The sequence below is a fragment of the Canis lupus genome, chromosome 37 (assembly GCF_011100685.1).
Source record: "Canis lupus familiaris isolate Mischka breed German Shepherd chromosome 37, alternate assembly UU_Cfam_GSD_1.0, whole genome shotgun sequence".
Taxonomy (NCBI): Eukaryota; Metazoa; Chordata; class Mammalia; order Carnivora; family Canidae; genus Canis; species Canis lupus.
Window position 1 is genome coordinate 28,401,834 of NC_049258.1, and position 22,386 is coordinate 28,424,219.

The following is a 22,386-nucleotide window of genomic DNA, read 5'->3' on the forward strand; positions in this document are numbered from 1 at the left end:
TTGACCCCCATGTGGGTCCCTGCCCTCCCCCTGCTTGTGCTCTCTCTCTCTCTCTCTAATAAGCAGATAAAATCTTAAAATAAAATAAAATTGGGCTTTTCTTACTTGATCCTCTCTGGTACAGTTTAAGATGTCTCTTTCTGCAGAACATTGTTCAGTAGTCATTTTAAAGCTACTTTAAGGGGCGCCTGGGTGGCTTAGCAGTTGAGAGTCTGCCTTCCGCTCAGGTCATGACCCCGGGATCCTGGGATCGAGTCCTGCATCAGGCTCCCTGCAGGGAGCCTGCTTCTCCCTCTGCCCGTGTCTCTGCCTGTCTCTTGGTGTCTCTCACGAAGAAATAAAAAGATCTTTAGGGGCGAAAAAAAAGCTACTTTAAAATCATTCACCCTAAGGTCATAACTGAACACAGTTAAGACTTCTTGTTAGTTCACTTGGTCCTAGGGTCAGCTTCATAGAGTTACAGGAATTATTCATTCCTCCAAGCAAGGTTCATATCCTACCCACTTAAACTAAAGATGGCAGGAGACCAATCTCCCACTGAAACCTGAAAAGTACGTGCTCTTTTAATTAATGAATAAATAAACGTTTTGCAATAAAATTGCATAAAAACAAAAGAACATTAACTAGAGAGGCTTTTATACTCGGGCAAACATATCTGACACATTGAACTAAAGATAAAAAAAGGGTTTTTAAGAATAAGGCGAGCTGTATTTTATTAATATATTATTGAGATTGAGAACGCTTATTTGCAGATTTTATGACATAGGATGTAATGTGTATCCTAGTTAAGGCTGAAAGTTTTCTCTGCCTTCAAAGTTGTATTCATACCTTGTTTTCATTTCTTAAAACACAGTTACAGCTTGGACATTTCCCCCCACCCTGTTCTGAGAAACAACTGTGCCTCTGGGCTCCTTGCTCTGCCCTCAAAGGCATCCTTCCTTTTTCATGCAAGGTAACACATATCTGCAGCTTAGCAGTTTTATCAGCCAGTTTCCTGAGTGTAGGATTTGAGAAACGTGTCCGCGTTCTTTCATTCTGTCCCCTCGCTGTCGTTTACAACCCAAATTGGCGGTGCCTGTGATGGTGTAACATTCTCAACCACATTGTGGTTCTCTTTCATTTGCCACAGAGGTTTACCCAGGCAAATGAAATGAGTAACCCAGGTTACTCCATTACCCAGGAGGTTCCTCCACAGATCTTTCCTGAGTGATCCCAAGTCTATTCCTGGCTTCTGGGGAGATGACCAAGGGGATCCCTGAGTCATGTGCCCAATCTCTTCAAAGGGCCTTCGGTGTAAGTGGATTTTTTTGTTAAAGATTTCTATTTATTTATTCATGAGAGACACAGAGAGAGGCAGAGACACAGGCAGAGGGAGAAGCAGGCTCCCTGTGGGGAGCCCGATGCAGGACTTAGCTGAAGGCAGACACTCAACCACTGAGCCACCCGGACGTCCCTGTGTAAGTGGATATAATGATCTTTTGATTCTTCTCAGGAACTAGCAGAAGGTTGTCTATGTTCCCCAAATTACTAATGAAGAAACCAAAACTTGGAGATACTATTAATTTAATATTATTATTCATCAATTTAGTATTTATTATATAGATCTCTCTCGATCCGCCAGAGTTACACTGTGGTCTTCTGTATTCCTCTAATAACCAGAGCCTCACTCATCTCAAGGTCATTGCTGTTCCCATTGCCTAGAATGTTCTACCTCCAAGTATCCATGGAACTGAAGGATTTTCTGGGATGTAGGACTTTCTGTGCTAAAACTGGGAAGGTCCGGGTAAACTGGACACATTGTTTATCGAGCTAGAATATATGCTTTACTAAGTCAGGAGTCTTGGTTGCATATTTGGGTTTCTACAGCCCCTAGAAGAGGCATACAGTTGATGCTCAGTAGATATTTGTCACATGAATAAATGAATACTATGCAGAGTCCATTCTGGCAGTGGGGGCAGTTGGGACAACCAGTCAAACGGAGTTTCCAGATGCAACATCCAGTATCAGAGCTGATGGTGTGGGAGACACAAGACGTAACCATATGGAGTCTAGTGGCGATGTACTGGTTCGGTTCCAATCAACTCGACTGGGCTAAAGAATGCCCAGATGGCAGTAAAATAGTGTTTCTGCATATCTTTGTGAGGATGTTTCTGGAAGAGATGAGCATTTGAATCACAAACTGAAATACAAGAGAGCTGGTGGGGGAGAGGACAGAACAGAGAGCATCTCGAGATCTGTGTGACAATATCATTCAGCTTAGCATATACAAAATCTGATTCCCAGAAATGGGGGTGGGGGGCAGATGGAATGGTGAAAAGATGTCAAGAATGCTCCAAAATGATGAACAATATGAATCCGCAGATCCTAAACTCAAAGCGCAATAAATATGAAGAAATCTGCAGGTACCACACAGCATAATAAAAGCAAAAATGAAGGCAAATCATAAAGGTAGGCAGAAAGAAGGACACGTTACATTCAGTAGACGCAATACAACAGTGATGACATCACCAGAGACGATCGAGGCCAGCACAAGCAAAGGACATCTTGCAGGCACCGAAAGGTAACTCCGGGCTTTTATCTTGACTAGTGCTGCCATCCACAGAAGCCCAATCTCGCCAACATCATTGCTAGGTTGTTAAAGCTGAGGAAATCAAGAGATAGGATGAGCTCTCAGAAGTAGAAAGAGAAACTGAGGGCTTGAATAACACTCACAAATTTGGCAAGAGGGGAAAACCAATAAAGGACATAGAGAGTATGAGTAGAGTTACAACCAGGTTGCTCATTTCCACAAAGTCTGCTCTTTGCACATGGGGCTGGGTAGTGCCCCAGGATGTCGCGCATCCTCAGCTCCAGTCGTTCAGTCATTGTAAACACCAAAATGATGACCACTGGTCTTCAGGTTTTTCAGTACCCTCCAGGCACTGTACTACTGGTTATGGCTGGATTTCCTAGCCTTGGCAATCTGACATTCTGGGCTAGAGAGTCCTCTGTTGCTGGGGCCGTCCTGGGGACTGTAGATGATTAGTCACATCTTGGCCTCTTCTTGGTCAATGTCAGAAGCACCCCTGTCCCACTGTAATAACCAAAAATATCTCCTGGCATTGTCTAAACATCCGCAGGGGGCAAAATCTCACCTCCATGTTGAGAATCACTTGAGTATAAGATAGAAAAAAAAAAATCTGAATCTTAAAAAAAAAAAAGTCATAAACAAGAAAGAGTAAAGAAGAATGTCTAAGGAAAAAAAAAAACTTTTCATATGGCAGCAGATACTGAAGTCAGAGTCAGAGTCAGAGTGCAGGTTGAGTCCATAAGGCAGCAGCAAAGGTGGACACTGAGTCAGGAAACTGGACAATAGAAGAAATTGGAAGATTCCAAGATAGGCAGCAGGGTCACAGGGTCTTGCTTTTGTAGTGAGAACTTTGAAACCTCAGGGGCAGAAGGAGAAAAGCTGGTAGAAAAAGGTCGCTCAAGGGCCTTGCTGAAAGGGAAGGGGACATAGGAGGCAGCGACACTCGGGCTGCCTGAATGCTGCAGATGTAGTTGGATACTGTGATGCGGGTATTCTAGAAAGTGATGTTTCTTCTGGAAGTCATCCCCCCCTTTTGTAAACATAAAGCTTCTGTCTCTTTATGACAGAGACAAATGAAATCAGTGGGTCGAGGCTCTTCACTTTGTTTTTAATCTACATTTGGCCATCCCCCCACCTCCCATCCCCACCCCCCAGACCTCTAGGGTGCGTCTCTCCCCAATCCCACTGCAGCTTGATAATCATCAATTTGCAGCTTCAAGGCAAAAATCAGTGCTCACTTTTGGACAGCATCTAATGAGATGAGGTAGAGGAGGAAGAGGAAGAGGAGTCTGGTGAGAAGGAAAAGAGAGGCAGAGAGAGAGAGGGAGGAGCAGCAGGAGGAGGAAGATGGGAAGGGAATGCAGAAGGAGAAAGGGGAGGGGATGGATGAGCAGCAGGTTAATGGATCCGTTCAGTTGAATCCTTGTGGTCTCAGCTCCGCCCTTAGAGTTAACTATAGGAACCACCCTACTCTTGATAGATAACAAGTAGATAAAGATGCGAGATAAATGCAAATTGGGTTGGGAGAGCGAAATCCCTACCTCAGCCCCTACACTAAAATAAATTCCAGATGGATCCATGTTAAACTTAAAAACTGAAATAATAACAGTGCTGGAAAAAGACGTGGGTGGATTTTTAAAAACAATATGAGCATATAGAAGACCCTTTAAAGCCTATTACAAAACCCAAATTAAGTCCGGAATGGAAAAACATTGCTAAACATGACTGTTTAAAATTTTAAAGTTCTGCATGGCAAAAATAACATCAAAGTAAGGAGATAAAATGGGAAAAATTGCCATACATACTATGGGAAAAGAGCCATTTTTGTGATAGTACAAAGAATCCATAAGCAACTGAGAAAAAATATAGAAAAAATAGAAAAATGAGCAAAGGAAAATGATAAAAGAGTTCCTAACAAAGGAGTCAAATTAGGGCAATAAACCCTTATATTTATAAAGAAGCAAGTAAAGTCCTGAGATGCCCTTTTCACCTATCAAATAGGCAAATATTTAAAATATTGCTAGTGCTTAGTTTCAGAATTGAGTAGGAAAGGAGTTTCATGTGCTCTTTAGAGGGCCTTCGAATTGATGACATCTCTCTGCAGGATAATTTTGGAATATCTTTCAAAATTAAAAATGCACAACCCTTTGACCCAGCAAGGTCATGCCCAGGAGTAGAAGTCATTAAGAGAAACTGCACCAAGATGAATACTACAGAATGCTCACTGCATTGCTGCATTCTAATTTCTTAGGGGGAAAAAAAAAAAACCCACTGGGAACAGCTCCAAGTGTCCTGGAATTCTGGGCTTGTTTTCCTGTGTGCACAAATTACAGGTGAAAAATATTCTAACTTTAAAAAGCAGGTCATATAAAAAAAAAAAAAAAAAAAAAAAAAAAAAAAAAAAAAAAAAGCAGGTCATAAAAGACAAAGTTGCAGGGCTCAGGTCAGTCTGCATCTGGCGATGCCCGAAGCTGTGGGCCGGGCTAGGCCGCGGGAACGGAGTGTTTGGAAGCCCAGCCACTGCTGACGGAGCCACTAGAGCCAAAAAGTGTGTTACTGTGGAATGGTCTCCGAAGGGGATATGTGAATGAAAGACTAAATGAATCGATATTGATGCTGATTCCTCTTCTTTGGAGGCAGCAGGACTTGTCTTACACAGTACGGCAGTGGGAGGGAAGGCAAAATGGTGCAGTAAGCAGATGGCTGGGGCAGCCAATTAGAAGGACCTAGATTGCAACCCCACGATGCCTATGCCCAGCTATTCTAATAAAGAGTTTTATTTTTAGAGATTTCTTTAAAGAGCATCATGGAGTAGAGAAGCATGCTAGCAATGCTCCTAATGCACATCTACGGTAGTTGTAAAGGGCCTAGAAAGTCAGAGCAGAATCCATCTGGTTAATTATGTTAGTGTGAAGCAGTCGAGGTTTATGTCAGAACAATTAGTCCCTGAATTCATTTCTCTAATAAGCTCGAGGGTCATATTCCATATCATCCAATTATGGTTTGGAAAAAAATATTGTTTCCATAAAGACATTACACAAGAATGAAATCCATGAACCACAGCCTGAATATTTGAAATATTTATTTATTTATTTATTTATTTATTTATTTATCCAAAATACATTAAAATGGGTGGTGCATCTGCGAACCTTATGTAAGTTAACACTCAGTGTCACAGTTCCCATAAAAGAGCCGGGTTGCAACACTGCATTTGGAGAGCATTGCGCATCTGTGTGTCTATCACTTTTGCATTTTAAATGAGAGCGACTTCTCTTGCCTAGATTTAGTTCACGGCATTGATTCATACTTAGTTCAATAGTTCTTAGAAGTTTGCTCTAAATTTATTTTCCACCAATGAAGACACTTTCTCTTTTTTAAAAGCACAGATCAATATATGCTTTCTTGGGTCCCAGTATAGGCACTTTTGTGATCTGCCTGGTGAATCTATGGTGAGGAGGACAGTGTGGTCCGTGGGGAGGTAGAGACGTCTCATTGGGCAATGAAAGCAGTTCTCACTATAATTATTGTTTACGTGCCCGTGTCCTCCGCCCTCCCCACACACACCCACACCCCACGTATCTGTGGGCACACACGCAACACCATCTTTGTAAATTTGGGCCTTAACCCAAATAGGTGCCCCTAAATACTTGTCGAGTTAGTGAGGACTCGGCCTCCCCAGCTGCCTGCTCGGCGGCCGTGGTTGTCTGTGCCCTTCTTGGAAGAAAGCCTCGATGTGTGCAGGTGGTGCCGGGGACACAGCCCCGGCCGGGGCAGGGAGGAGGGCAGCTTGGTCTACACCAGCGCAGCTGGATGCCCGCGGCCGGTAATCCCCACGTGCGGGGGTTTTCTCCGCAGGCTTTCACAAACCATCTCGCGTCCTCCGTGGGACAGAGCACGCTCAGCTGGCCGGACCCTTTGCCCACCTGCTTCCTCCTGACACGGAGACAGGGCAACGTGGCCAGGACTCAGGGGGTAGAAGGACTTGGCTACCACCGCCCAGTGGTCGCAGTGGCTTGGAGAGAGGGATCCGGGGCCTGGCGCCGCCGGCGGCCCTGACTGACCCCAGCCTCCGCGTGTCCTCAGGGGGCGTCTAAGGACCTTGCTGTCAGGGGGCCGCTCTGGCCCTTCCTGCCGCGCGGAGTGGACGTCGCTGGCGCCCCCGTACCCTGTCCCCCCTCGCTCGGCTTCGCTCTTAGTCCTCTGTTCCCACGTGAGAATCGCCACCGGCTTAGCCGTCTGAAGCCACGTTCATCGTCCCCTCCCGGTTTTGGGGGGTGTCAGGCCTCTGGGCACCGCTGCGCTGGGTCTTCTGCCGAGGGTTTGACAAGGTTGATGCCAGCGGGGCTGCTCCCGCAGTTCTAGCAAAATCCAGTTCCCTGCAGTAGGCCTGGGGCCTGCGCTCCTCGGTGGTCCTGAGCCGGGGCTGCTTCCTGCTCTCAGAGGCTCTGCCACCGGCGTTTCGTGCCCCCTTTTCCTCTTCACGCCGCCGTGGACGGCTTCGAGTCTCTCACTTCCTCTGTCTCTCTAGATCTGGATTGATTGATTGATAAGATTTTATGTATTTATTTGACACAGAGAGAGAGAGAGAGAGAGCACCAGTGGGGCAGAGCAGGGAGCCCGAGTGGGGACTCGATCCCAGGACCCTGAGATGGGGCCCTGAGCTGAAGGCAGGTGCATCACCGACGGAGCCCCCCAGGCGCCTCTGCACCCTGGATTTAAGGGGTGCCTGTGTGCAACCTGCAGCCCTCTGCAGCCCCTTCCCAGCAGGCCCCGCATTAGCAGGTAGGAAGCGCGCGGGTGGGGCCGGCAGTCCCGTGTGACACAGCGTCCGGGACAGACGCTGGCCCTGCACCTGCGTCGCGGCTCCCAAGCCTTCCGACCCGAGCTCCTGGTGAGCTTTCGCCCTGCCGGCAAGTTCCGCTCAAACGAGCTTCGCGCGCCCCGTGACTGCAGATTCACGGCCAGTGCGTCCCGGGCCACGATGGCCGAGTGTCCACCAGTGGATCCGACTCAGCGAGTCGATGGGGGGCCGGGAATGTGCAGCTCCGGGGAGGACGGCGGGAGGGTCCCGAGGCGAGCAGTGGGCTGACCCACGGGGATGGCTCCCTCCTCCGTGCGGGCCTCCGGGGGACAGGCCGTCCTCCCCGGGGTGGCCTGGGCACCGGTGACACGCAGCGTGGAAACCACCTGGCCCGTCTCGAGAGTGCAGGGAATGTGGAGCCGTTGCTCTCCTACGTGGCACAGTGCCTGCCCTGCAGAGGGCATTCAGGGCCCAGTGGGACCCGTTGAATGAAAACCGAAGGTGCGGGAGTTAGGAATACTTTGGACGGCTCGGCACCATCAAACCCTGACTGGTAGTGGTTGTTCGGAGCCAGGATTATTTTTTGCCCAACAAGCTGTTTGTCGGTTTGCCGTCAGCGGCTAAATATCTAAATACCAAGGCTGTAGGCTGGTGTCTCTGTGATTCTCTTTTTTAAAGGATTTAAAAAAACAAACAAACAAACAAACCCAAAAACCCAACCAGTTCTGTTGGAATATAATGTACATACCAGAAAGTTCACCCATCGCAAGAATACACTTTATTGCCTTATAATATATTCACAGTCCTGCCAACCGTCACTGCGATCTAGTTTTGGAACATTTTCGTTGTCCCCAAAAGAGACCCCATTAGCAGGTCCCCAGGTCTGCTCTCCTCCTCTGGCCTAGCCAAGCCCCGATTCCCCGCGCTTCTCTGTAGATTCACGGATTCTGGGCGCCTCCTCACAGCTGTTTTGCAAGTGTGCTTGGCTTCATGCGCTTAGTGCCGGGTGAGCCACTCGATATTGAAGAGCCCAACGCCCATGTGTATTTTTAGCAACATGATTATGCTTCCTCCCTTATCTGCAGAAGCTGATCTCTGTGCCAATTACAGGACCCATTAGTTGACCGGCTGCCCTATGAGCTCTGTGGCTGTCATCACGCGGTCTTCTTCCCCGTGATCATTTTCAGAAGCGCTGCCCTCTCCTAAAGCAACGCGGGTTCGACCAAATAATACCCCTGAGGTGGATGATTTACTAATATAATATTTGTCCACCTAATTAAAGTTGGTGCAATGAAGCTTTTCTTCTCCATTTATATTTCTAAATGAAGATATTCAGATCCACATCATCTGAGAGAGAGGGAAAAAAGATCCTAATCCATTTTCTTTGTGTCCTATGAACCGAGCCTCTAACTACTTGTATTAAAATAAACAGATCCCGTTTATGTGACAAACATCCAGTGGCGCTGGCTTCTAAACATAATGGAATTCTTCTTTTTAATATATTTAATCACTGCATGGAGACCTGTCCTAGTTCTTAAGTGGACAATTGGTTTCACTTTCATTTTTTTTTTTTAAGACAAATTCATGTAGTCCAGTGCTTGTGCTGGTGCTCAGTAACTGCTTATTTTTTTGTAAGTTAAAGTTAGTATTTAGTACAATTTTATCAGCCTGACTTCATAATTAAATTCACTGGGACGCCTGGGGTGCTCAGTGGTTGAGCACCTGCCTTCGGCTCAGGATGTGACCCCGGGGTCCTGGGATCGAGTCCCCCATCGGGCTCCCTGCAGGGAGCCCCCTTCTCCCTCTGCCTGTGTCTCTGCCTCTCTCTCTGGGTCTCTCATGAATAAATAAATAAAATATTTCAAAAAATAATTAAATTCACTAATCAGAAAAGTGTTTGGGTTACTGTCTAGAACAAAGTGGCTTGTGACGACAGCTGCATCCACACACTGCGTGGTGAGGGCCTCCTCTGCAGATCCTGCTCAGGCCATTGTGTTCATCTTGTCCCTGAACCTCTGCCCTGACGTTTCCCCTTCATCCCTCCCTGTCCTCCACCCACACTGTTCTGTGCCTGCTTGTCTTTGTGCTGTGCCTTCTGCCTCTTGTCTGATGTGTCCTCTCTGGATCTCTGCTCGTCAGCCTGACCTCCCTGCAGAAAGGACTCATCCAATCCTGCCTTCCTCACCCCCCGCTAAAAGTCACAGCACATGATGTCGCCTGTCCCAGTGACTTTGTACGTGGCTTCTGGGAAAGAGGACAGAATGGGACTTCTCCTCGACAGCAGCTTAGCGGAAACAAAACTAGTGTTTGCCCTGAAGCACAGGACTGTTCATGGATGGTTAGGCCACTTGCGAATTGATGACAGTGGCCAGCCACTGGTTAACGTTATGTTCTGTAGCAGTGATTTAACCGCCCCAAATCTCGGTGTTCTCATCTTTTAGACGGAGTAATAGAAACTTCTCCAAACTTTGCAGTTTCTTATGATGATTAGAGATAAGGTTTGTTCAGTGTTGACGCACAGCGTGGCTCTCCTGGTTCTCAGGCCTTCAGGCTCAGCCTGGACCTACACCACTGGCTTCCCTGGGACTCCAGCTGCAACATGGTGGCATTTAGGTGATCAGGAAATAAAGGAATCATGGGATTGTGTGGTGAGTCATAGGGAGTAGGTGATTCACAGCAAGGCACCCAGAAGCCGGTGGCCAAACCTCATATCTGTCATGTTTGGAAGCTTCCACATGAGGCTGCCAGCGTCGCAGGAGCAGGACGGTGCACCCAGTATCACACCAGTATCTCCCATGGGAGGACTCTAAATAGGCCCTGTGCCAGTGAGAGTGAGTTTCAGAAATGCTGTTTTTAGGCTTCCAGCCCTGTGGTGAAAGGGAGAGCTTGGAAGTATTATTTAAAAAAAAAACCAAAAAAAAAAAAAAAAAAAAAAAAACAGAGAAAAGACATGAATCTATAAGATAAAATTGTATTAACTTCAATAGCCCCCCCTAAAAAAAATTGTCCTCCTTCCTCCCGTACAGCAAGTCCAGCAAAAGCCCACGATTTTATTTTATTTTACTTATTATTTTATTTCATTTATTATTTTCTTTTATTTTAAAAGCCCATGAGTTTAGCTGAGCAGACACTGGCCGGCGGTGGGAGCACTCCTGCCCTTGGACTCTCCGGCGCTGGCACTTTCTCCTAGAAGTCCGTCAGACGTGGGGGCTATTTACTGTGCAGTGGCTGGTATGAGACGTGTGTGACATTTATAGGTCAATGACACTGGCCCAGATTCAGCGGGGCCACTCCCCTGAAACCAGCCACCAAAGTGAAGGTTAACCGAGTATAGAAAAGGAAGTCGACTCCTTAACCCAGGCTGGGGAGAGGATTTTGCACCCCCTGACAGAGAGGGGACAACTTCCTGTCTCTTTATGAATTAAGACCTCACTTGTGTGAAAGCGATCCTCCAGTGGACAGAGAGAACCCTCCCGCATTCTTCCTACCATTCAGCCGACCCACGAGACCAGTGACCTCATGTATACAGATGGCACTTACCATGGTCCGTGAATCCAGTTCGTGATCAGAATGGGGATCTGTGAGTCTCCACAGGCGCTTGTTAACCAGGCCGCATGCTGGTATTTGGCTGAGACATAAAACATTTATAGGAGCTGTTACTACTTGAGACCCTCGAACTCACGGGCAACACACACCGTCCAGAGATCAAAGTGGGTACGAGTGTTCCACGTAGCAGCTGGCAGGCGGCGGGTCCGCGGCATTCCACGCTTTCTATCTCAACTCGTGGGGTGAATTAGCCAAGTGACGTAGGGGAGGCTGAGAAAGTGATAATGCAGATTGGAAAAAATTGGGGGATCTGGAGAAGATTCTGTGATCCTTCAAAAAAAGGTAGGCTGTGAAATACTAATACCGCACGGGTACAGAGGGTTCTCGCTGGGCTCAGAGTTAAGAGAATTGCCCGAAGACTACATGAAAGACCTGGATTTGAACCTGGGGTATGCAGATCACTCTGCCTCCTAGCCCCGCCGGCAGTGGGAGAGGGAATTAGCAGGAAGGAAGGCTGGTAGCAGGAGAAAGGCTGATGAGCAAAATGACAAATCAGCGCTCTGGTTAATTGTTCTGGAGAGGTAAGGGTTGGCTATTTAAGCAAGACAGTAACCTTACTAAAATTGCCAATGTGTGAACGTACCCTCAATAGAAATCCTACAAATGTCCACGTGGATGACATTCCACCCTCTTCAGGGAAATTCAAATATAGGATCGTTTACTGACTGTTACTAGCTATGCTTGAGGAAGGCGAGAAGATCTGGGTGCCAGGTTTCTAACTAGGTTTACGGGACCACCGCCTGTCCTGTCTCCCTGGCTCTATCCAGGTGCCTTAAGGAAAGGGATGATGATTTCTTTCTGTATCAGCCATTGAGAGACGGCATCCCAATGGATAGCGTTGCTTAGGAGCAGCATCGGCCTTCCTTGATTTAAGTGCCATGACTGTAAAACCCAAAGGCTTCAGGGACCGAGCCAACCATGAAATGAGCAATGAGAGAAGGATGTAACAGAACACGGAGCGAGGAGAACTGTAGAGAACCCCAGCATGGGGCCCATCTAGAGAGAACAGCAGATACTCAGCTCAGCTAAGTGTGGCCAACAATGAATCTTGGCCCAGGGAGATCAGTTTCCAGTTCTTTTTTTTTTTTTTTTTTTAAGGTTTATTTATTTATTCATGAGAGAGAGAGAGAGAAGCAGAGGGAGAAGCAGGCTCCATGGAGGGACCCCGATTCAGGGCTCGATCCCAGGACCCTTAACTGACTGAACCACCCAGGCGCCCCCAGTTAGGAGTTTTAAAAGAAAAAAACAAATCCTTTCAAATCCCAGGAAGTTATACATGGCTGGGAAAAACTCAAACAAATACCAAGTGCACAGAGTGAAAACTGCAAGTTCCCGTTTGCTCCTAGCCTATGCCAGGAGCTGAACGTTAGCAAGTGGGTGTTTTTATCCTGGATCTTCTTCTGTTCTTGTGCGCACACACACACAAATATGTGTTTCGTGTCTTTTAATATCCTAAACATAAGTAGCAAAATGCCGTACATATTGTTCCGTATTATTCCGGGACTGGCTTTGTTTATTAGGGACTGTGTTGGAGGTGAGTATCTGTGAAGCTTTCCGACCAACTTTCAGCTTGTAGATGATTCATGAATATATGCATGAACTATAGCTAAAAATGCTTTCCTTGGATTCAGGAAGCTTATTTGGAGGCTTTAAAATTTTGATAACCAAGTGGTAGGCTTCTACCCTGGTCTATGTAATAAACACAGCCTTAGTGTGCCTTTAGCTGAATTTGTATATTGAATCGTATGATAAAGATGTCCAGGAAACTCGTTATTGGAAAGGACTCAACCATGAGTGATATTCATAGGGAATGTTCTTTAAGAATAAAAATGACAAGGGCAGCCCGGGTGGTTCAGTGGTTTAGCGCCGCCTTCAGCCCAGGGCGTGATCCTATAGTCCCGGGATCGAGTTCCGTGTCAGGCTCTCTGCATGGAGCCTGCTTCTCCCTCTGCCTGTGTCTCTGCCTCCCTCTCTCTCTCTCTGTGTGTGTCTCATGAATAAATAAATGAAATCTTAAAAAAAAAAAAAGAATAAAAATGGCCATCCCTAATATACCACCCGTGAAGAGTCAGATATATTTTATTTTGTTGTCTTGCGCTAGAGCACTCAGTCCCTGGGCTTGACCAACCCCAATGCAAGCCTGATGGAACTGGAAGAAACTATTCACTTTTCTTTATTAGATGTTTTGATGTGTTTTATCAAAGCAAAAGCCAAACAAAGAGAAGGGTTGACTTAGCACTGCTCGGCACAAAAGATCTGTCCCTTCCTTCGGGTTCTTTAGTTAGGTATAATATGCTAAACTTTGCACTGTTCCGCATAAAGTGCGCAAAATCCATCAAAACTTATTGGAAGGGATGCCTGGGTGGCTCAGTGGTTGAGCATCTGCCTTCGGCTCAGGGCGTGACCCCGGGATCTGGGATCCAGGATCGAGTCCCACGTCGGGCTCCCTGCACGGAGCCTGCTCTCCCTCTGCCTGTGCCTCTGCCTCTCTCTGTGTGTGTCTCTCATGAATAAGTAAATAAATCTTAAAAAAAAAAAAAAACTTACTGAAAAAAAGTATTTTTTATCATATGGTTGGATTCAACTGGATTCAAACCAAGAAGTTCTGGCTGAAATCAAATTCTTCTCCAATATTCTTCCTTATGCAAGGATGCGCATGGGACCTCCCTCAAATGTCTGCCGCGGGGCAAATCCAAGACTGAGCCCTTCTTCTTACCGTTTGCCTTCTTTCTGAGCCCCCCTCTTTGCAGGAACAGCACCTGTAAATGTTTTCTTTTATTATTATTATTTTTTATTTATTTATTTTTAAATGTTTTCTTTTAAAGCAAGGTTTTAAGCTAGAGTTTCTTCCAACCTGAAAAGGTATTTTTTCCCCCTAAGATAATTTATGTTTGGTGATTTATTGGAAGTGTCCAAAGAGGAAAAATGGTTTTCATTAGTGAGAGAGAAGAAAAAGAGTAGCACCGTGAACAACACAAGATGGGTTCTGTGCTTCACATTTCAGCCTTTCGGTGAGCCAGGTAGCCCATGGAGCCTAGGGCCCTGATCAATTTATCAACAAATGGTAGGTCTCTAGGCTGTAAGCCTGTTAATCCTCAGGTACTCTACATAATGTACGTACAAAGATATACGTTAGCACTAAAATTCATATGTAGTAGTTTGCAAATTCTGGAAGGGTTGTGTGCCAAAAGTTGGCTTGTATCTCAGAATGTTTAATCCATATAAAGTGACGAGGCTTCCAGCAAAGCCCAGGAAGCAATTTGATTCATTAGGAGGTTAAATATTTTCAGTAGATTCACTGAATTCCCGAATCTCCTAGGAAGCCCAGACTGTGTCACCCTCTCTAACAGCCCAGGGGGCTGGGGACAGGAGGGGGTTTAGGGAAGTAGGGTGGGGACCGGTGGTTTCCATGGCAGTAAGAGTGACTGCGGCCTTGGTGATGCCCTGCCCCTAACACAGGTGGGAAACTGCTCCCATCTGAGCTCTAGAGCCTCAGTTTCCATGTCCTGCCAATTCCTGGATATCTGAGTTAGGCCTCTTGAGGCTAAAAGGGATCGAAATGGGCAATCTGATACCAGGGATCTATGGGTAGCACAGAAAAGGAGCTCACAGGGGCTCCTAGGGGGCTCAGTCGGTGAAGCAGCTGCCTTTGGCTCACATCATGATCTCAGGATCCTGGGACCAAGCCCCCCCTTCTTGGGGTTCCCTGCTCAGTGGGGAGCCTGCTTCTCCCTCTGTCTCCCATGCTCCCTGCCCCATCCCTGCTCGTGCTCTCTCTCTCTCAAATAGAGTCAAGAATGAAAGAGAGAAAGAAAGAAGAAGAAAGAAAAGAAAGAAGAAAGAAAGAAAGAGAGAGAGAGAGAGAGAGAGAAAGAAAGAAAGAAAGAAAGAAAGAAAGAAAGAAAGAAAGAAAGAAAGAAAGAAAGAAAGAAAGAAAGAAAGAAAGAAGAAAGGAACCTCATAACCTCATAATGATGGAAACAGCGTAGACCTGGCCCGGGGTGCCTTGTCCGCGTCGCGCAGCTCGTCCTCAGGAGCACACGGCAGGGTCGCCCGCCGGCTGGTGTAGGCCCTAGCTCCTGCATTTCCTCCTCTCTAGTTCAGCAGATGCCGAATGCGGCCTCGGAATCCAAATTCCTAACAAGGAAGCACGTGTGTTGAGCCCAAATTAGACCGGGGGTGCGGGCCGAGGCCAGCCGGCTGTGGCTCTGCGGCCAGGTCGCGCAGCTCGAGGGCGACGGCGGCCTGCCCTCTCACCCTCCGCCTTCCCGCGGGGAGCCGGCCTGAGCGCCCACCCTGCAGAAAGCATCTGCTACCTCTGTAAGTCGGGGGAAAATCTTCCGGCATCTCCGACGATCTTCGGGCGTGGGGGCCGAGGACCAGGCCCCTCCGGCACCCAGGGGCGCCCTCCCCGCCCACCGTGGGGCTCCAGGGCCTTGCCCCCAACAGCCGTGGCCCTGCAGCCCCCGCCTGGGCGGTCTCCGGTGTGCTCCCTGGGGCCACAGAGCCCTCTTCTTAGGGGCACACCCGGCACTTGGGCTTGGGGACCCGTGCCACACTAGCCACACCTGCCACCATCCTATTTCTGAATGAGGCCCCATTTGAGGTCCTGGGTGCTAGGAGATCCTCGGAGCTGGGGGGCACAATTCAACCTGTATAACAAATCATACGACTTTTCCCCTTAGCGCTACTAATGCAACGGTAATATTGACGGATTTTTTGTTGTCGCTGCTACTTAACGACGTTTGTTCACGTTATGACTGGAACCAATTGCACTTAAGCCACCACACGTTCTTTTTTAAGCGGACTGTTGGGTTTCAGCTGTGGATAGCCTAAGATTTTGAGCCCTATCCACAAGTGAGAGTTTTCTGTTTTCCTCCTGGTGCTCTTTCAGCTTGGAGATCCATATCATGATGACTTTATAAGGGAATTTAGAAAAATTCTTTCTTCTGGAAATAAGTAGCATTGAGATCGTCCATTCTTTAAAGGTTGGGAAGAATTTCCCTGTGAAACTATCTAGCCTAAATGCTTTTTATGGGGGGCAGGATTTGAACCCCTTTACCTACATCTGTGATAATTGCTCTGTTAGACTGCGGCCAATTTTTAGTAAGTTTTTTCTTTCTAAGAAATTCTCTATTTCATCTACATTCTCAGAGGGAATGGGAAGGGTATGGGAAGTACCCTCCAAAGACTTTTAAAATTTCCTCTGCTTTTGATGATTATTTCTTCCTTAGCATTTCTAATTTTGAGCTTTCATGTTTTCTCCTTTTATTCTTTGTCATGCTAGCGGTTTTTCGGTTTTGTTATTTTTTTTCCCCAAAAAAAATCTGTTTTTGGACTTCTTTATTTGTTTCATTGTTTTTCTCTTTGCCAACTTAATAGTTTCTGCTTTCAACTGTCTTTAAGGTGTCTATGACTTTGGCAGATTGGTGAGGTAATGCTTATCCCAGATTTGAGAATTTCAGCTGTGGTACATATAGTTTTGTTTTCTTTTTTTAAAGATTCTATTTATTCATGAGACACACAGAGAGAGAGGCATAGACACAGGCAGAGGGAGAAGTAGACTTCCTGCATGGAGTCCGTGACGGACTCAATCCCAGGACCCTGGGGTCACAACCTGAGCCGAAGGCAGGTTCTCAACCGCTGAGCCACCCCGGCATCCAGTACAGTTTTTTTTTTTACTAGAAATCAATTTTCTGATGTCCTGTGTCTTCCATTGCACCATTGTTCTCATGTCATTGCACCTTCTTTTGTGTGTACATGCATCTTATTTCTTTGAGCCCAATGCTATGAATCATATTTGTTTGGGATGATACGGATTGATATTATGGGTATGAAGATAGAAAGTTAATGTAGATGTAAAGAAGCTGTGGTAGGCAGCTGGTAATTCTTACCTCCTACTCTTTAAATTTTTGTCTTATCCCCACCCCCTTTGAACGTGGGCTGGACCTACTGACTTGGTTGTACTAAGTAGAATGTGACCAAAGTATTGGGGTGTGACCTCCAATATCAGATTGTGAAAGATGGCTACTTTGTCTTGCTTGGATTCTCTCTCTGATTTTCTGTTTGCTTGCTTTGATGAAGGAAGCTGCTGGGCGGTGAGCTGTCCTATGGAGAGACCCCTAAGGCAAGAAAGAGAAGGTGGCCTCTGGCCAATAGCCCACAAAGAATGGAAATCTACCAACCACTACTTACGTGATTTTGGAAGCTGACCTACCTTCAGTTGAGCCTTGACATGCCTGCAACCTTGTGAGAAACCCAGAGCCAGAGGACCCAGTTAAGATGGCCCTGGATTCCTGACCCAAAGAAACTTCAAGACAATAAATGTTGCTGTGGGATCCCTGGGTGGCGCAGCGGTTTGGCGCCTGCCTTTGGCCCAGGGCACGATCCTGGAGACCCGGGATCGAATCCCACATCAGGCTCCCGGTGCATGGAGCCTGCTCCTCCCTCTGCCTATGTCTCTGCCTCTCTCTCTCTCTCTGTGACTATCATAAATAAATAAAAATTTTTTAAAAATGTTGCTGTCTTAGGTTGCTATAAATGGGATAATTGGTTATGAAGCAATAGATAACCAATACAGAACCCAACCCTGGATATCTGTCTTGATCTAGGAAATAATCGCCAAGTTGAAAACTGAATGGTTTTGTTGTAATGTGGAAGTGACCTGCTCTATAGAGAGAGAACTCTAAATCAGAATTTAAAATGTAATAATACGATCAATACCAATGTTTTTCATTTAAAAGGCATTTTGACATCATTTTCTTTTAACTTCCTCATTTTGGTTCCACAAAGAGATAACAGTTTTCCCTTTGAATTTACTTATTTTTAGTGCTTTCTTTTGACAAAGATTTGTATGTGCACGTGAGTATTTAGAATGTGTCAAATTAAAGACAGACTGCTAGATAAAATTGGGCAGATTATGGATTGAATTATAACACAGATTTACATTTTACAACATTTAAACCAACACTGGTTTGATTTCCATGCCTGATTGCCCACCAAAAACATCTGTCCTCCCTGCTCTCACTGAAATACAGTGGAAGCTGGACATAGGCTACCCTGCTGGAGGTGACATTTCCAAGCCTATCTGGGGCCATGTGACCATGTTCTTACTGGTGGAACATAGTCTGCTGCTCAGGACACTCACTGGATTTAAGATGTGCCCATAACCAAGTTTCAATCATGCAGAAGAGGACAGTGACTTTGGGCTTGGTCTCAGTGGGTGGTGGAGCAATAAAATGAGAAGAATCTGAGTTACTGGGTGGCCTCATGGAGCCTCCCATTAACCCAGACTTCTCACCTTAGAACTCTTATATGAAAGGGAAATAAATAGCTGTGCTCTTTAAGCCACTAGATTTTGGGGTCTCTTTGTTATAGCAGCTTAACCTTTACCCTACTGAATACATCCATCACTCTTCCTTTAAAATATGTCACTTAGTAATTATTATATATACACAATTAATCAAAGTACAAATACCTGGATTTCTACACTGGCGGGGGGTAAAAAACCAGCAAAATGTATTTCTCCCAGGCATGACTAGCGTTAAATTATCCAAACAACTACAGGTTATTTTTCCTGCATCAACTTTATTAATTTAAATGCATGACTTCAGGCTACCGTGTAACTTCTCCACTAAATGTTACGCTAGAGCAGTCCTTCAGCCTACCACTTCTAGAGGACATTGATTTTTATTAGATGAGTTGGGAAATTTATGTTCAGAACATCAACCTGTGCCTTAAAAGAAAGGTTCTGGGGAGAGCATATGGATCAGCGTCAGAAGCCACTGGCTTTTTAGTTTCACTTGAGATATTCAGAGCCAAATCCTCCCGAAGATTCCTCCTAAATTGAGTGGCTCTGGTGCAAAACAGAATGCTATGGCCATGTCACCAGGTTGCCTTATAGAGCTTATCTAAAGATTTTTCACAATAGCCTTACAAAACAAGAAGTGCAGATTATTAGTTTATCACAGGGAGAAAACTAAGGCACCCGGTGACATCACAAGTCACTAGGAGCTGGAGCCAGTACTTGATCCTCCAGGGAGATAAAGGACATTATCTGAATGTGCAATTCTTTGGCTTTATGTTACATGTGCCATGCTTGCTTTGCTTCTTTTCTTTGAGAGAAAGGAAATTTAATATGTCAGAGATACATCACTCAAGTGTCTTCATGGGAGAGCCTCTTTCTTTAACACATAAGAAGAACAGGCCCTGCGCTAGTCAAACGTGAGCTTTTAAAACTCAACTAGAGGGTTCCGTCCCAATGGCTGTAAATGGCAGTGACGTTGGGGAGAGGAGCCTTCCTGGGTTGTGACAGCAGCCCTGTGCTTCCTCTATAAGTTAAGTGACTCCCAGGTGTTGTGGCATTCTCTGTCCCCTTGATCTTGCTCTGGGAATGGGACCAGAAACTAAGGTGTGAGGGAGACCAAATCATCCTTGAAAGCTACATCCCAAAGATCTGAAAGGACAACCAGATACACAGGCAAGTGGCCGGTGTTTGTTCATAGTCATTTGTGCAACCAGGGAGTCAGTGTGCAGCCTTCTGCTGTCCACCGCAGACAGAAGGACAGAGGACTAGGTCTGTGCTTTGGCTGCAGGCTGATCAGGGAGGCCTGAGTTCACTGTGCGTCTCAGTCGCTGTGAGGAAGCACAGGAGCCCTCACGGGGGACCTCAGCACCCCTGGGGAGATTCAGGAGGGAGGGAGGGAGGGAGGGAGACCAAGGCTCCTCTCCTGCTGAGATCCTTAAGCAGGCCAGGGCGCGGTGAGACGTCCAACCCTCCTCCCCGCGCGTCCCCTGGTTCCCTCGGGGTCTAAGTGTCGGAATGAGCCTGCGCCCTTGCGCCACCGCCACCGGGGCCGAGCCAGGAAAGCAGCAGAAGCGGGAGGGGCCGCAGCATCTTTCCCAACGCAGAAAACCGGGAAAGGGGAGCGTTTCCTCCACGCCCGTCTCCCAGGGTGCTCACCCATTGCCAAATCACAAGAGCAGGGGAAGGAAGGCCCCAGCGGGTGATTCAGGGTGACTGTCAACCTCCCGGGTTCTTGAGCAAGGTCGAGGAGGGAGGTCGGGCTGCGGGGAGACGTTGCATCACAGTTTGGAAAAAAAAAAAACACCCACAAAGTTTGGGAATCCTCCCGAGAGGGCTCATTCTTCCAGGAAACAGGAGCGGGGTGCGGGGAGCCGGAGGGCTCGGGGTGAAAGTGGGGTCGGTGCGGGCCCAGCGCGCGCCGCAGGGAGGACGGCGCAGGTGTCCCCGGCTCGGCCCCCCGCGAGGTGGCACCTCTGCGCCGGCCGGAAGGGACGGGGCGCGGGGGCGGGGGGCGGGGGGCGCGGCCGAGGCACCTGCGCGCCGCGCCCCGCTGCCAGCTGGCCCGACGCCGGGGCCGCCCGAGCCCGTCCGAGCCCGCGGGGGGAGGCGGCCACCTGGGCGCGCGGGGCGGGGCGGGGCGGGGCGGGGCGGCGCTAGGACCCGCGCGGCGCACCTGTTGGCCGGCGCCCGGGCCCCGCCCGCCCCCCACCCCCACCCCCACCCCCACCCCCACCCCACCCCACCCCACCCGAGGCCGGCCCGCGGGCGCCCGGGCGGCGCTGCAGAGCGAGCGTGGGGCGCGGGCCCGGGCGCACCATGGCCGAGCTGCTGCGGAGCCTGCAGGACTCCCAGCTGGTCGCCCGCTTCCAGCGCCGCTGCGGGCTCTTCCCGGCGCCCGAGGAGGGTCCCCGCCACAACGGCCCGGGCCCCGCGGAGGGCGCGGCGGCCGGCAGGGGCGCAGGGGCGCCGGCGCACGGGCTGCGGAGCGTCGCGGCCCCGCAGGTAACGGCGGCCAGGTGCGCGGGCCGGGGGGGGCTTCCCGCAGGGCCGGTTACGTAACTGCGGACGAGGAGGGGCGGCCCGGAGGGGGGGTCTCGTGCAGCTCCCGGAGGGTCCCGGCCCCCGGCCCCCCGCCCGGGGCTCCAACAGCTGTGCGGGGACCCCCCCCCCCCCGCCCTCCGAGTGCGGATGCGCAGCCGCTGCGGCCTAGGGGAGCGCGCCCGGGCATCGCCGCCTGGACGCAGGGACCCGGCAGGCTGCAGCGGCCGGGGGGGGGGGGGGGGGGGCACCCGAGGACGCGGCTGCGGACGGAGGTGGGGGCCGCTCCAGCTCCCTCGGTCGCGGAGGGGTGGGAGGAGCCGTTCGGGGGCAGGAAGTGGCCCTTACCTCTGCGGGGATTTCTAGATCCAGGAGCTGAGGAGTTGGGAAGCCCCTGGCTTGCGCGGGGCGGCGCAGCGCGGGCCCCGGACCACGGAGCTCGCTGGGGAGGGCGAGGGCGGGGCTGTGCGGCTCTAGAGAAACCCCCTGGGATGCTGTTCCTGTTCCTTCTCTGCCCCGTGGGATACCTAGTAACTTTTAGAGGAGTTGGAGACCCGCCCCCCCCTTCCTCTCGCCTTAACAGTGGGGCACAGTAGGAGGTGAGGCCCGGCCACCTGCCTGGGAGGCGGCACAGCGGTCCCCGCGCACACCTGTGCGCACCGTACGCCGCGTCGCGCCCAGGTGGATGCAAGGGCCCCTTCTGATTCTCTCTCCCCACGCTTCCCCTGCTTCTCCAACTCCGGAGGCTGAAGCAGGACGCAGTTTCCCACTAATGCCTTTCAAACTGTTTTAAGCATTACCTTTGATAATGGAACTAAATTCTGCAAAGGGATCCTCTTGCCCTTTACAAGCAAGAGGAGCAGGGGTCTTGCAGAGAGGTGACTTCTACCTGCTTCAAAAGCCTGTGCACCAGCTGCAGAGTAGGGGTTTCTCCCCCACCCAACACAGGACCTCACTCACTACAGGCCATGAAATACTTAGATGGAGCTAACCATTCACGGTAAGAAGTCCGTGTACTGGTGTGTGATGGTGGGGAAAATAGCCCACGGGAGCATTCGATACAGGAGAGGTTAGTGAATGTTTTTAAAGGTGGGTTTGTTTCAGGTGACTTGGGAAGATTAATATTTTACAAATACGGGGAGAGTTCCCAAAGGAAAATGATTGCCTACCTGTCCTGGATAACTCATAAGAGCCTAAGGGGAAAGTTGGAAGACTCTCCAACAGCTGTCCTTCCCTGTGGCCGCTGGCCCCTGGGCCTTTCCTTCTTTCTCCAAATAACCCCTCATCCTTCATTTTCAAAGGTCAGTTCTTCAAGAGACCCCTTTGCTCACCTTCCAGTCTCTCTCCCCCTTTTATAGGTTCTCTTTCATTCTGATGATTCTTCACTATGGCATTTATCCCATTACGTAAATATGCCTTTGGGGGTGGTGGTGGTATCTGATCATTGCCAGGCTGCTCCAGTGGGTGGTAAGCTCTGAAAATGCAGGAAACTTGCCTGGTGTGCTCATTATTTTCTTCACATGGGAGCTCAGTGAATTCTGCGAATAAATGAGCGCAGACTGCAAT

At 48.7% G+C, this 22,386-nt stretch overlaps 1 protein-coding gene and 1 long non-coding RNA gene across 3 annotated transcripts in view; one reads left to right on the forward strand and one right to left on the reverse strand.

Annotated features, from left to right (window-relative positions):
• Positions 1 to 5,709: 5,709 nt before the first annotated feature.
• On the reverse strand, positions 5,710 to 21,326 carry LOC119867969. Of its 2 annotated transcripts, none has more exons than XR_005385442.1 (4): positions 21,169 to 21,326; positions 14,942 to 15,113; positions 10,911 to 10,998; positions 5,710 to 10,255 (listed from the first exon to the last, which is right to left on the reverse strand). It is a non-coding gene; the product is annotated as an uncharacterized LOC119867969 (long non-coding RNA). The 2 variants fall into 2 exon arrangements; XR_005385443.1 differs by lacking the exon at positions 5,710 to 10,255 and adding an exon at positions 10,372 to 10,665.
• The window catches only part of SGPP2 (sphingosine-1-phosphate phosphatase 2), a 101,781-nt gene continuing 99,983 nt past the window's right edge, over positions 20,589 to 22,386 (forward strand). Inside the window, 1 exon segment of the mRNA XM_038585872.1 lies at positions 20,589 to 20,784. Coding sequence (XP_038441800.1) covers positions 20,599 to 20,784 — 186 coding nt within the window. The 5' untranslated portion in view covers positions 20,589 to 20,598.